The following is a 14,838-nucleotide window of genomic DNA, read 5'->3' as shown; positions in this document are numbered from 1 at the left end:
ATAATTCCTTTCCCTCCATGGCATTTTCTCTCTACAAATGCATCAGAGGTGCATCATATCTCCTCAACCTTCTTTTGGTTAGGCTAAACAAACAGCCAAAAGGTAACTTCTCTATTCCTCATATCATCCCTCTTGCCCTTCTCTGCACCTGTTCCAGTTTGAATTAATCTTTCTTAAACATGGGAGACCAGAATTGCACACAGTATTCCAGATGAGGTCTCACCAGTGCCTTGTATAATGCTACAAACACTTCCATGTCTCTACTGGAAATACCTTGCCTAATGTACCCTAAGACTGCATTAGCCTTTTTCACAGCAACATCACATTGGCAGCTCATAGTCATCCTGTGATCAACCAATACACCTTGGTCTTTCTCCTCCTCTGTCACTTCCAACTGATATGTCCCCAACTTATAGCAAAAATTCTTGTTAGCCCCTAGGTGTATGATTTTCTACTTTGCGCTATTAAATTTCATCCCATTTCTATTTCTCCAGCTTACAAGGTCATCCAGATCTTTTTGTATACTTTTCTGGTCCTCCTCCATATTGGTAATACCTCCCAACTTTGTGTCATCTGCAAATTTTATTACATTCCCACTTTTTAGTGCCAAGGTCAGTAATAAAAATAAGAGTGATCCCTGAGGAACTCCCTTAGTAACTTCCCTCCAGCCTGACAGTTCACCTTTCAGTATGACCCCTTTAATCAGTTCCTTATCCACCTTTCAATTCTCATATTAATCTCCATTTTTTCCAATGTAATCATTTCCCATGTGAAACTGTATCAGATGCCTTATTGAAATCCAGGTAGATTAGATCTACTGCATTTCTTTTGTCTAAAAAAATCAGTTATCTCAAAGATCAGGTTGGTCTGGCATGATCTACCTTTTGTAAAATCATGTTGTATTTTATACTAATGACTGTTAAGCTCTATATCCTTAACTACTTTCTCTTTTGGAATTTGTTCCAAGACCTTGCATACAATTGAGGTCAAACTAACAGGCCTGTAGTTTCCCCAATCACTTTCCCCCCTCCTTTCTTAAAAATAGGAACTATATTAACAATTCTTCAGTCATAGGGCACAGCCCCTAAATTTACAGATTAAAAATCCTTGTTATTGGGCTTGCAAATTCATGTACCAGTTCCTTTAATATTCTTGGATGAAGATGATCTGGGCCCCCTGATAAATCCTATTAAACTGTTCGAGTTTGACTTCCACCTCGGATGTGGTAATTTCTATCCCTGTATCCTCATTCCTGTTAGTCACTGTGCTACCACCTCATAGCACTTCATTAAAAATTGAAACAAAGTATTTGTTTAGGTGTTGGGCCATGCCTAGATTATCTTTAACCTCCACCCCATCCTCAGTGTTTAGTGGTTCCACTTTCCTTGGTTTGTTTTTTTTAATATGGCTATAGAAAGTTCTACTACTGGTTTTAATTCCATCTGCAAGGTCCAACTCTGCTTGGCTTTTGGCAGTTCTCACTTTATCTCTACACTTTCTGACCTCCAAGAGGTAACTTTCCTTGCTGATCCATCCCACCTTCCAATCCTTGTAGGGTTTCTACTTCTTTTAATCATCTGTTTGATATCCTCGTGCATCCAGCTTGTCTGAAACCCTTCCCTATGAAGTTTTTCCTTTTGGGATGCAGGCTTCAGACAGTTTTGCAACTTTGACTTAAAATAATTCCAAGCCTCCTCCACCATTCAGATTCTTGTTGTCCAGTCCACTTCCCTAACTAATTCCCTTAAATTTTTTAAAGGTAGACCTTTTGATATCAAGGACCCTAGTTGCAGACCTATTTTTGTTTATCCTTCTGTTTAGTTTAAACTGAATTAGCTCATGATCATTCAAACCAAGCTTGTCCTCTACAACCAGTTCTTCGATGAGCTCCTCATTGCTTACCAACACCAAATCTAAAATGGCATCGCCTCTGGTTCAGCAACTATTTAGTAAATAAATTGGTCAGCTACCACATCCAGGAAAATCTGGGCCCTACTGTTATTAGTGTCACTTGTCCTCCAATCTATATCGGGGAAGTTAAAGTCTCCCATAATCACACAATTTCCAGTAGTATTTATTTCAATTAAAAACATTAGAGGTCTCTATCCATATCCAAATTAGATCCTGGTGAGCTGTAGCATACCCCAAGCACTATCCCAGGGGAACCTCTAATAGCTTTCTTCCCCAAAAGTGATTTTGGCCCAAGCGGACTGTCTTATCCGTTCCATCATTTCTAATTTCTTTGCAGTCTACCTCATCATTAATGTACAATGCTACTCCATCACCCTAGCCTTTATTTCGGTCTTTCCTGAACAACACCTACCCTTCAATATCTGTACTCCAGTCACGACAGTTTTCCTTATAGTATCTGGTTTCACCACCAGTAGTTCTAGTTCCTCCATTTTGTTACCCAGGCTCCTTGCGTTGGTGTACAAACATCTTAATTGTTGCTGCTTGGCTTCACCCACATTCCTTGCCTGATTGGATACAGTCATACTGCCAGTATTGCTTATCTGACGGATATCTGCACTGTCCTTCTTAATGTCCATTCTTCTACCCACTGCTGTTCCTTTAGCCATTGCAGTATCCTTTCTTACTTGATTTTCCTCCCTCTCAATGTTAAAATCAGACATGGAGATCTCATGAGCATCTCTTGGACAGTCTCCCCTGAATTCCTAGTTTAAAGCTCTTTTAATCAGTTGTGCCAGCCTCTGTCCCAGAAGTCTATGTCCATCCCATGAGAATAGTCCTCTGTCCAAGGATGCCTTCCAGTGGTTAAAAGAAAAGGAGGACTTGTGGCACCTTAGAGACTAACCAATTTATTTGAGCATAAGCTTTCATGAGCTACAGCTCACTTCATCGGATGCATACTGAGAAGTGAGCTGTAGCTCACGAAAGCTCATGCTCAAATAAATTGGTTAGTCTCTAAGGTGCCACAAGTACTCCTTTTCTTTTTGCGAATACAGACTAACATGGCTGTTACTCTGAAACCTTCCCATGGTTAAACATCCCAAAGCCTTCCTTATAGCACCACTGCCTGAGCCATCTGCTGATCATCATAATCTTGTCTTTCCTTCACTCTCCTCTGCTAGAGAGGGTCAGAATCCCACTGAAGATCACCTGAGCCTCAGTTTCCATAAGCATCTTTTCCAGCCTGGCATAGTCTCCCTTGATACATTTGTGTGAATCTAGCTGTATCATTTGTTCCCACATGAAAGACAATCAGTGGATTCTTTCCTGCTCCCATTAGGATCCTCCTCAAACTCAGGTCCACATCCTGAGTCTTAGCTCCTGGCAGACAGCATACCCTTTTGTTCTCCAGATCAGCTCTGATGACAGGTCTGTCTGTCCTTCTTAGTAGGGAGTAACCAATCATGTAGACCTGCCTTTTCCTGGTTTTGGTGCAATTCTCTGGCTTTCCTCCTGTTCTTTCTGGCTCAAGTCCTCTTGTCTTTTATTCTCCCTTGCAATCTTCTGCGAGTCAACCTGTATCCTCCTGAGGCTCTGAGTATATCCATTGGCTCTTGCCCTCTTCTTATAGGACTAGCCACTCTTCTCTTCTTCCTTGCTCTCCCTCCTTCAGTTTCAGCCTGCTGTGCCCCTTCTTCATTTTCCAGCTCAGCAAACCTCTTCCTGAGCTCTATTTCTTCTTCACAAGTTGGTCTTTTCTTCTGCCTGGTTCCTATAGTCACATGCTTCCACTGGCCACTTTTTTCACCCAGCAGTCTTGCCTCAGAGTTCTTCAGGCCAGCTTCTATGTGCAAGTCTTAACGTTTCCCTTCAGCCTCCTCTTGCCTTTGCTCCATCAGCTGCTCAAATCCTCTTCAAAACTCAGCCATATTTTTCACCTGCATCTCCAAACTTCAGATCTTCTCTTCCATCAGTTCTATAGCTGGCACTTTATACAAATGAAGCTCTTTTCAGGTACCTGCTCCAGGATTATGTACATCCCATAGCTTCCATATCCAGTCACCATCTTTGTCTCTTCCATTGCTTGAGTTACTACCACTGTGGCCTCTGTATCTGCCATAGCCTTCCTGTCAAGGAAAAAGGAAACAAAAAACCCTACACCCTCCCTCCCCTAAACTTCCACACAAACTCTTCCACTTACAGCTCTGTTTGCTGGCTTCTGTGCTAGTGGCTGACTGGTGTCAAAGGCAAAGTGAGACAGCATTTAGCAAGTTCTAGATTTGTGATAAAATTCATCAGCAACTAATGGTGACAGATAAGCCTATCTTACCTTGTATGGCAGGAAGGGGAAATGACATGTTTCTAGCCTTCTCTGCTTGGAGATCTTCAGAGGAGCCACCTTACCCAGGGGTCAAAGTGAAAGCCCTCAGTAGGGTTCAAATGCACTCTTATGCTCTGCTGTGTTCCACTCTTGTATGAGTAGGAGATTTTTTTTTCTCCTTCCCCTCTGGCAAGCATCAAAATGAACTGTCATCAGGGAGTGATAATAATAAAATCCTCCCTCTTTTCGTGCAAAAAATAGTAGACCTCTCCAGTATCACCATAGGGTCTATAAGTGAACACTTCACTAGTAAGTACTAGCCAGTTTCCACTTCTAAGCTACTGTGGCAGGCTTTCTGCAAATTGAAGCATACAATGTGGCATTGGTTACCTGCCATTCACATTTAAGACTTTCTTCCAAACCATAACTAGAGTTTATGGAGGTTTTTTGGACAGTTTATATTCTGGAGCACATGGCAGGGATGAGAAGTGCCAATACACTGCATGGCATGCACATCCCTCCAATTCAGCCTGTGAGGGGTCTGCTTAGACCTAGCTAGGAGGCAGAGCACAGGATTCTGGCAGTCATGGGTTCCAGTTAAGGGGATGGTGCCTGCTCCGAGCAATCTATACAGACAGCAGCTTGGGCTTAGCTGAAACAGAAGGGACCTGAGTGAGGGTCACTCCCTTGGCAGAAAGCTGCTCTTGGATTAATACAAGGCACCTATGCTAGCCATGTTCTTGTAGCTCCCACTACTGGCAATGAGTCTAGGATCCCAAGCCGCCCTGCAAACCTGAACAGTCAAGTTATAGCCCCTTCCCAGCTCTTCTATGGATAAGTAGATGAAAAGCTATGCCTATGCTGGAAAGTTTTAAGCCAGATCATTTATATCACATTTAAGGTCCATAATACAAACACAGCCTCTCTAACCTTAAATTTACAACATTACAGGAGGCAGGTTGGGTTCGCCCTCACTTGGTGAAGGGGTGTCAGAGGCCTGGCACTGAACATCACCCCTCTGTTCACTCACACACTGCTCCCATCATTTCAAAAGCACCAATAAAGAGCTTAGGGGGTATTTTTGGGTCATTTTATTTTTAAAGTTGTGTTTTTGTACAAAAAACATTCATTTTATTTAAACACCAACATGAAAAACAGTAACAGAAAAAGTTCAGTGACTTCCTATTTCCCCATCTTATGAAAAGATTTAGTGAAAGTAACAAAAGCCAAAGAAAGTAGGAACTACATTTGCCTGCTCCAATCCCAGCCAAAGGGGGGAAAAAAAATAAAATCTGCTTTCTTCCCCTCAAACCCCACCTCCCCTGCCCACTTCCTACTGGGCAGGCCTCCCTTCCAGAGAATAGGGAGCATAAGCCTCATCCTGTTCCTTGCAGTCTTTGTTTTTTTTCACCCTACAAAAATATATCCCCTTTCCTCAAGTGGTTCAACTGTGTTCTCTACTACATAGCTCTCTGCCAGCCAGTCCCCTGGGGAAGCAGACTGGCTTATTATTCTCTGACAAAGGTTACCCCTCCCACGCCCCACAAAAATGAAAACAAAAAAAATCAAGGTGCCTGAATATTTCACTGACTTCATGAATCCTATAATGGTCACCTGGAGCTGCTGGTCTTCCAATGGGAAGAGCTCCAGTGCCCCAGAAAACTGCAGCTCTGACTTCCCCAGCCAGCAGGGGCCACAGAAGCACCATCCTTGTGGCACAACTGAGCAGGGATAGAAACAACCCACAGTCAGAGCTGACCTGTTTTATCCCTATGGCTCTGAAAGAGTGAATCTGACAGCTCACCCAATAGAGGGCAGTGTCACATCCAACCCAGTCCACCTGCTCATTGGAACAGCACAGGGCCTGGCTTTGCTTTCTCATTACATTGCTTTTTAATGTAACAACTGGAGACAGTTACCCTGGTGTCAGCATTTGGTACAGCAGTGCTCTCTTAAATGTGTTCCCCTTTTAAAAGTAAAATCTAGACTATTTCACAGCAAAGCAATTACCATACTAACTTACACCATAATTTCCTAGAAGGACATAGTCAGGATCACAATCTTAAAAATTCCTCAACTGCATTAGCAGTAACATCTCTACTTAGGGAAACCCTGTAACAGAAATCAAGTGACTCTGCTGTCTTTAGGCTCTTGCCCTCACCCTGGAAGTCAAAGTTTCACTTTCAGGTTCTTGCTCAGCAGCATGTCATTATATTTGGCTTCCCAGCAACCAAGGAGGAGGTTTAAAGAAAGACACTATTTCCCTTGACCATTTTCAATAGGAAAAAGTCATGAAATCTTCCTGACCCCTATTAGTTCTTCCTGACCCCTTCCCTGTTCAGTGAAACCGAGGTTATTTGGTGATGGCCCTTTGCGATAGCTAAAAGAAATTGGCCTGCACTGTTCAATTCAGGCTACCATCAAGAAAAGGAAAGACTGCCAAGTGGCTATTGCCTGCTCCAGCCCTGCTAAGGATCTGGCTAGAGGGGAGAGATCCCGGCTATGATTACACGGGGCAGAGGGAGAAGGCAGGCAGTGAATGCTTTGCCTGTGTCACGGCACGGAAGCGAAGAAAGCAGAAAGTGCATTTAAATAATTAAAAACAAATCCAGTGTTTCACAGATTGAATAAACCTTACAGAGAAGACACAGAAATGCTCCCCCTAATCCTAGCTGTTTCTACATCAGGATTCCCCCCACCCCATGCCCACCCAGGGTTTCTCCCTAGATCTCATTGAGGGGACTCCCAGGCCTGCCAGGCACTGAATGCTGGATAAGCACTTTTGCCATCTCATAGCCGCACAGAACTCTGGGTAAATACCATTCTTCCCAACTGCATAGCACTCTGCATAAGCCAATCACAGCATTACATTCAGAGGACCTGCCCCTACGGCCAGTGCTGCTCTGAAATAGCAGGGGGATGACACACCAGCTGTGGAAGAAGCAAATCATTTAAAGAAAACGGGAAGAGTAGAGCGTGAAAAGAGAAGTGGTAAGGTAACACCTAGTTAAGTGAATGGCCGGGGGAAGACGGAAAGAGAAAAAGAACTGCTGTCTAATGCCTGATCACATTGGTAGCAAATGGTCATCCCGTTCTTCTGACTCCTCCCCCAGTTGGTCATCGCCCACACCACGGTATGCAGCTGGCGCATTCTGGGGCTTAGACCGGCAGATGAAATCACAACCGTCCTGCAGAAACAAGTTGTTGTACTGGGATCAAACCACATGCAACAGATTATGCTAATCAATAGCAGTCCCTCTCATGTTTCTCCTGTTCTGTTCTCCTATTGCACCCATCACTGAAGTATCTGAGAGATCCCAGAACTCTTTACAAAGATTAAATACACAATGCCTGTAATCCTGAATCCAACCACTTCTTGGGTGGAACATGGTAGCTGATTTATAGCACCAGGCAACATTATAGTAGGTCAGTAAGTGAAGAATAATATCTCTGACTAGAACTGCTGGGAGCAAGTTTTAGGGAAGCAAAGTGGAACTTTTCCCTGTTGGAATTTGGCCAGACACTGAGGTTACTCTCTCCCCATGTGAAAAGAATTTCTACGCCTGGGCAGGACCTCTGGTTTACACAGCAATTGCAGGATGGTACCTTCCCCAGCATTAGCACCATGGTGGAACATTAAGGCCAGCAATGACTCAAAGGGGAGAATGCCACCCTCAAATGAGTCATCTGCTTCCTGCTGCACCAGAGTTCTCTTTGGGAGGTCTCGCATCCAAGAACATAAGCATAAAGCTTGTGCAATCTGACAAAAATCATAGGCCCCGAGTGTGGGGCAGCTGCCCTTTTCTTTTGCCTTACAGCTGGGCTGGATTGGGGATCTGTACTGATTTTCACTTACCGCCATCAAGTTGCCGAGATCCTGCCAGAAGGTAAAATGTGGGAACTGCTCCATGCCCTTTGCTCCCACTACCAGGCGCTGGTAGAGGAATCCCCCAATGATATAGACTGCAACCAGCGAAGCAAACCTGGAGGAGAATGTTGAAACAGGAGTGTGAGAGGAAGCTGAAGGCAACCTCTCCCCAGCTGACTGTCTACCTCCAATTGGGAGTGGAGCCAACAGCTCTGTACGATTCAGAAAATGGGGCCATAAATAGCAGCTGCACCTGCAGAAAAGGTACCAGGGCTGTCGATCAGCATGCATAAACCCATCCCCAGCATTGCCGAGAGGAAGTGCTGTCTCATGGTTAGCACAGGGGTCTGGGAGTTAGGACTCCTGGCTTCTAGTCCCTGCTCTGCTACTGACTTGCCGTGCGATCTTGAGCAAGTCTCTTCTCTCCGTGCCTCAACTTCTCCATTTCTCCTCCACTTCTTCCATCTTCTTAAAATGGGAAAGGATAACGTTTCCCTCTCTCACATGATGAGAATTAAGCCTCAGAATACCCCAAGATCTTGTAGATCAGTGGATGAAAAGCCTTACTCAAGGGCAGAGTTACAGCCAGCATTGGCCACGTACATGCAAGATAGGCCAGTGATCTGTTCTGGTAGGTCATGTGCTATGTTCCTAACAAGTACAGAGGCCTGGAACAGACATGCTCCTGCAGTAACTCACGTGATGAGCAGGATGGACCCAATGCTGAGGTGGGAGTCCTCGGGTGGGCAGGCCAAGCTGCTGTCCATCTCAAAGAGGTACAAACATTCCTGCTCCTTTTCCCGCTCTTCTGATAGTAAGGTAAAGCCGCTCTGGTTGGGTGGGGGTGGGGAAGAGGAAACATGTAGCAGGCTAGACACAAATAAGTCCCCCTACTTGCACAGATGCTCCCAGCTTTGCCAAAGATTCCAGTAATCCCCCGACTCTGGGATTCTCACACACATGGGGAGGCTCCCAGCTGACCCTGGCCTGCCCCCTCCAGAGCTCTCCCCCAAAGCTGTCCCATTTCAGCCACTTCTAAAATAAGCCACATACCATCTCCTTTTAGCTGCCTGCTAAGCCAGTCAAAAGGCAGCACAACCATTACTGGTGCAGAGACCCAACACCCACTGGACAGAAGAAGTAAAACCCCTCTGGCCGCTCCACAGCCTCCCCACCCACAGCGACACCCTCCCCCACTCTCTCTTGGATTCACTCCTGCCTCACAGCCACACTCTCCTCTTCAGCCTCTACACCTGCCCCACAGTCCTCCCATGCCACTCACTGATAGAGTCTTCCGGTTGCAAGAGATCATTATCATGGCCTTCCTCTTCTCACCATGGCAGTGGCTACCATACGAATCCCCTCCCTTATAAATCAGCATGATCCAGTCACCTGCCAAGGGAAAAAACAAAGAGGACTACAGGTCAGGAGTGAGGTGGACTGGCAGAGCTGGAGAGGAGGGTTGAGGGGAGTCTTACTTCCACTGAAGACCTGTGTCTCATTGATTCTTCCCACCACTGTGTGCTTTTGGTCCTTTAAATTGATCTGTACCAGGCCTGATTGGGACAGAGAGCTGTTGACCTCTCTGCACACCCTGAACGTGTAGCTGTACTTCTCCTCTGGGCTCAAGCTCACGGTGCAATCAAAGCTGTGCGAAGGGGACAGATAACAGATAACTGCTTTATTGAATCCCACACAGGTTATTAGATCTCTAACATTCAGAAATGCCTCACCACACTGTCTCCATTTCTAAGGCCCACTTACAGCTTAAGCTAGGCCTTGCCTTTCAGGTAAGCTCACTTGCTCCCTACCTCTCCACTCGTGGGGCCTCTGGAAACTGAGCTCCTCTGTTGACCCCAGAAGAGGTAGAGCCTGGACAGCAGCAATGCAAACTCCTCCCTTACCATCTCACTTTTGTGCCAGGAGGCATCCACCTCTATAGGGAAAAGGGAATCCTGCCACTGTGTCCCATTCAGTCCACAGAGTGACAGCCAAGACTGCCATGAAAGGAGCCTGTTAGTGCTGATTGTGCTGGTGATTCTGTGATGTGGGCTCCTTCCCACCAGGAAACAGAATGAGATCCATCAAATTTGTCTCACCCAGGTTAGTTACAACCAGTGTCCCATTCTTCAATGCCCTATGAGCCATTCACTCTCTCCTGATCTGGGTCTGACTGGACAGGGTCCAGATCCCAGTCCCTGCAGTGGGCCAGAGGGTTGCATGCACTGTACCTCCCGGGCATCAGGGGTTCCAGCTTCTTCAGTAAGGCCTGTTCTCTTTTCGACTCTTTGTCCTGATCTCCTACTAGGTCACAGTGCTTCTCTTCCTGATCTGCCATCGCGACCATGACCAGGGCCACAAGGACTAGCAGCGCAGTACAGGAACCACAGTGAGATGGGAACATTCTGTATACGTGCCGTTGCAGAGAGAGAGAGAGGCACAAGAAGGATTAACACTTAAACACCTCATTCCCACCCCAACACACAAACCTCAAGGTCTTCTTCATTCATGGCTTCAAAGGGGAGGAGCTGAGGCCCAAGAATATCTCAGAGATCCTCAGGAGACTCCAAAGCCCTGCCTTGGGTACAGCCAGGGCCAGTTTGAGACCCACAAAACCACTGGCCCAATCTGCAAATCTTCCTTGACTTTACATTGGGGTAGTAAGATCTTGCTGCTGAGTGCATCAACTGACACTCGCTTGGCCAGAACAGAACCCAACATGCTTTAGGCTGGCCAGCTATTGAAACCAGGATCAGTTTCAGACATAAGCCTTATTTATTGTATCCCAAAGGGGCATCTGTCATCAGAGACAGACTTAGTATCATTCTAACCAATTGTCTTTGCAGCTCTTGTGTAAAGAGCTTGTGGGGGACAGTGACTAGGATTAGTCAGGCTTTGTCTATTTCAAGCTCCTTAATCCTAATAATTGTATTAATTTATGTTGCCCTTCCCTAGCTCCTTTCCACCGAGAATCTGAAAGTATTTTATAAGCACTGAGTTTCACAAGGTCAGGACTGGCATCCCTGATTTACATATGAGGAAACCAAGGCACAGAGGTGACGAGTGTAAGGTCACATAAGTCAATGGCTAAGATGGGAATAAAACCCAGAAGCCCAGGTTTCCAGTCATAGAATCATAGAATCTCAAGGTTGGAAGGGACCTCAGGAGGTCATCTAGTTCAACCCCCTGCTCAAAGCAGGACCAATCCCCAACTAAATCATCCCAGCCAGGGCTTGGTCAAGCCTGACCTAAAAAACCTCTAAGGAAGGAGATTCCACCACCTCCCTAGGTAACCCATTCCAGTGCTTCACCACCCTCCTAGTGAAAAAGTTTTTCCTAATATCCAACCTAAACCTCCCCCACTGCAACTTGAGACCATTACTTCTTGTTCTGTCATCCGCTACCACTGAGAACAGTCTAGGTCCATCCTCTTTGGAACCCCGTTTCAGGTAGTTGAAAGCAGCTATCAAATCCCCCCTCATTCTTCTCTTCTGCCGACTAAATAATCCCAGTCCCCTCAGTCTCTCCTCATAAATCATGTGTTCCAGTCCCCTAATCATTTTTGCTGCCCTCCACTGGACATCCTTCTTGTAGTGTGGGGCCCAAAACTGGACACAGTACTCCAGATGAGGCCTCACCAATGCCGAATAGAGGGGAACGATCACGTCCCTTGATCTGCTGGCAGCGCCCCTACCTATACAGCCCAAAACGCCGTTAGCCTTCTTGGCAACAAGGGCACACTGTTGACTCAGATCCAGCTTCTTGTCCACTGTAACCCCTAGGTCCTTTTCTGCAGAACTGCTGCCTAGCCACTCAATCCCTAATCTGTAGCAGTGCATGGGATTCTTCCATCCTAAGTGCAGGACTCTGCACTTGTCCTTGTTGAACTTCATCAGATTTCTTTTGTCCCAATCCTCTAATTTGTCTAGGTCCCTCTGTATCCTATCCCTACCCTCCAGCATAACTACCTCTCCTCCCAGTTTAGCATCATCTGCAAACTTGCCGAGGGTGCAATCCATGCCATCCTCCTGATCATTAATGAAGATACGGAACAACACAGTCCTGTGTCTTAATCATAAAACATCCTTTAAACATTGAGCTAATTGCTCAGAGAAACAGACAATGACCTTGCCATTCAATAGCAGCCACACAGTCGATTTCCCTTTCCAACCACAACTCCCAGCGAAGATCCTAACATTGACAGAAACTGATTAATACACTGACCCAAAATTTTATAAAAATCAGGCTATGGCTACAAAAACACGAAGAAGTTAACAGAAGGAAGGGCCAGCCTGTTGACGAGTGAAGTTACATGAGGGTTATAATGAAAGCCACACTGAAGAATTCAGAGTTACAAGGTCTGTCACTAAGGACTATCTACACTGGAGTGGTACTGAGAGCAGGAGGGAGTGGCTAGCTGTCCAAGGATGGTATTCAGGGTCTTGGATGGGAAGCATACTTGGTGTGGCTAACCCTTCTTGCCGCTCACACTGCCACAGCTACACTTCTGCTTTTAGCATGCTAGCTTGATCACAGTTATCATGGGTATGTCTACTTGAGCTGGAAATTACACCTCCAGGTTTAGTGTAGACATACCCTAAAGCTTGTAACTATCGTGAGACCTCTTAGATCAGGGTGTATGGTCGACAAATAAATCTGAAGAGGTTATTGTATAAAAGAGGAAACTGAGGCACAAATAGCTTGTGACTTGCCCCCTACAAAGGCACACAACAAGTCAGAACCAGCACAAGAACTTGTGGTTTCCTGGCTCCCGTGCTCAGAACACACCTCTCTCTCAACAGTAGAAAAGACCTTTCTGGCTGGCTACCTTGTACATATTTAGTTCATGTGGTTGTCAAATTGAAAGTGATATAAAAATACTGGCGCCTTCCAGTACTTTAGCATCCCTCATGCGGCAAAGACCTCAACATGCTTTGAAGACTGCATGTATATGGGACACCCTCCTACAGCTGAAATGCAGCCATATCGGATGGAATATAGTAGCCATGTAACAGAACCAAGCAATGCTATACAAGAGTTCAGGACAGAAAGCGAGGACTGAAACTGCTGAGGGGAAATTTAGGAGAGACAATCCAGTGACCATAGCTAGAGTTCAGGCAGGACACAGTATCAACAATGAATGCACAAAAGGCCAGGTGCACACCTAGTGTATCCACAGCCTGCAGCAGGCTCATCCTCAGGGCGAGTTTGGCCCAAGGATTGATTTTGAACAGGCAATAGTTTCCATTGTCAAAACACTCAAATTTAACCAAGTTCCTCTATCCCCACCAGACTGTTCACTTCAGGTCTGTGTCCCCTTCTGATTTATAACAGGCAACACCATTAGTTTCCACTTTTGCTGAGATGGAAAGCCCAGGGCCAGAGCCACTCATGGCCATTAAAGATTGTGTGACTTTTTTTGGCCACAGAAGGGGAGCTAACCACAGTGTTTTGGTCAAATTCCAACTTGGATGATTATATCCTTTCTCCTTAGACACCCCCTGAAGATTCAACTGGATTTGGAGTTCTGCTTTCTTTCTAGACACAAAACTCAAATTGTTGGGTTCTGTTGCCATGCGGCTATTCAGCTGCTGAGTACTACCCCAGAGATTGCTGCATTTCAGTAACTGGATAATTCTGTTACATAAGGACTTCAAAGTGTGTTAGGATCCATCCAATATCTGGATTTAGGAGTCTTCAGTGACCTTGTCCTCTCCTCTCATTAGTTCTTTCTCCTTTACAAATTTCTTCCATCTCTCTCCTCCATCCCAAGTCAGGAGATCATGGTGGTGTTTCTTCCATCAGTATTCACCATATTCTCATATAGGAGTGGACAGATGGCCTGACAGCCAAGTCCCTTCACCCCCAGAATGGGAATCTGTACAATGGGTACCTAGCAATACTCTCACACAACAGCAGACCCCAAGGCCCTTGTAGTCACCTCTCCAACCACAAATTGGCCACTAAGATCAGTGGTGCTGCTGAAACTGCATCCCAGTTCACAGCTGTAATAAAGTAAGGTTCAATTGGCCTAAACTGTAAAGGGCATCCTGAGAGCACTTGGGATCCCCCAGCCACACATCCCCAACAGCCAGCCTCTTATTGCACCCCCAATACATTGCTCAGCCCATCCTCTCGACATCCACCCACCCACAGGCTTTCACGACCCCCAATAACACCACCACTGACAACTAACAGATGCTGAAAACAAATTACGGGGGGAAAGGGAGAAACTCACCTGACACTGGGACAGCGAGGTAGGTGTGGCATGAAGTATCTGCGAGGCTGCACGTCACACCGTTGCTACCCAGACACCGGTGTCTGCACCACCCACCCACCAGGCCACGTGCCCTGCCACTACCTCCCGCGGTCAGCCCCACGCAGCCAAGTCGTGCCAGCCCAGCCCAGCCCAGCTCAATGATCCGCACGCTGCCCGCGCCACGTGCGCCCACCCTGGGGAATCCCGTGGGCCGCCCGGCCTCTACCCACCTAATGAATTATTAACAAAAGCTCATGAATATTCATCACGCATAAATTAATAACTAATTAGGCCCTCATTAACTGGAGCGGGAGCCCCTTCCCAGGCGCGAGTATCAGTGGGGGAAGGTCTCCCCACCGCTACCGCCTCCTCGCTCCCCACCGGCCTGCCCGGTGCCTCCCTCAGTCCCACCCGGTGATCCGGAAGCAGGAAGTGGGTAAGGGGCGGGCGCTAAAGCTAGGCAACAACGCGGGGCCTCAG

The 14,838-nt window shown here is 46.3% G+C and overlaps 1 protein-coding gene across 1 annotated transcript; it reads right to left on the bottom strand.

Annotated features, from left to right (window-relative positions):
- Positions 1–5,307: 5,307 nt before the first annotated feature.
- M6PR (mannose-6-phosphate receptor, cation dependent) lies at positions 5,308–14,801 on the bottom strand. Its single transcript, XM_073313465.1, has 7 exons — positions 14,338–14,801; positions 10,331–10,504; positions 9,578–9,747; positions 9,382–9,491; positions 8,799–8,929; positions 8,088–8,214; positions 5,308–7,419 (listed from the first exon to the last, which is right to left on the bottom strand). The coding sequence occupies exons 1-7, from the start codon at positions 14,367–14,369 to the stop codon at positions 7,297–7,299; spliced, it is 867 nt and encodes a 288-aa protein (XP_073169566.1). The 5' UTR covers positions 14,370–14,801; the 3' UTR covers positions 5,308–7,296.
- Positions 14,802–14,838: the final 37 nt, after the last annotated feature.

This window comes from Lepidochelys kempii, chromosome 1 (assembly GCF_965140265.1).
Source record: "Lepidochelys kempii isolate rLepKem1 chromosome 1, rLepKem1.hap2, whole genome shotgun sequence".
Taxonomy (NCBI): domain Eukaryota; kingdom Metazoa; phylum Chordata; order Testudines; family Cheloniidae; genus Lepidochelys; species Lepidochelys kempii.
The sequence above is the reverse complement of the archived record's forward strand: the minus strand, read 5'-3'. Positions and strand labels throughout refer to the sequence as shown.

Coding starts and splice junctions, on each gene's coding strand:
- M6PR (XM_073313465.1), bottom strand. CDS start 14,369: ATGCCACACCTACCTCGCTGTCCCAGTGTCAG. Junction 9,492..9,577: donor GACACAGGTCTTCAGTGGAA/GTAAGACTCCCC, acceptor TTCCCTTGGCAG/GTGACTGGATCATGCTGATT. Junction 8,215..8,798: donor GGGTCCATCCTGCTCATCAC/GTGAGTTACTGC, acceptor ATTCTCCTCCAG/GTTTGCTTCGCTGGTTGCAG.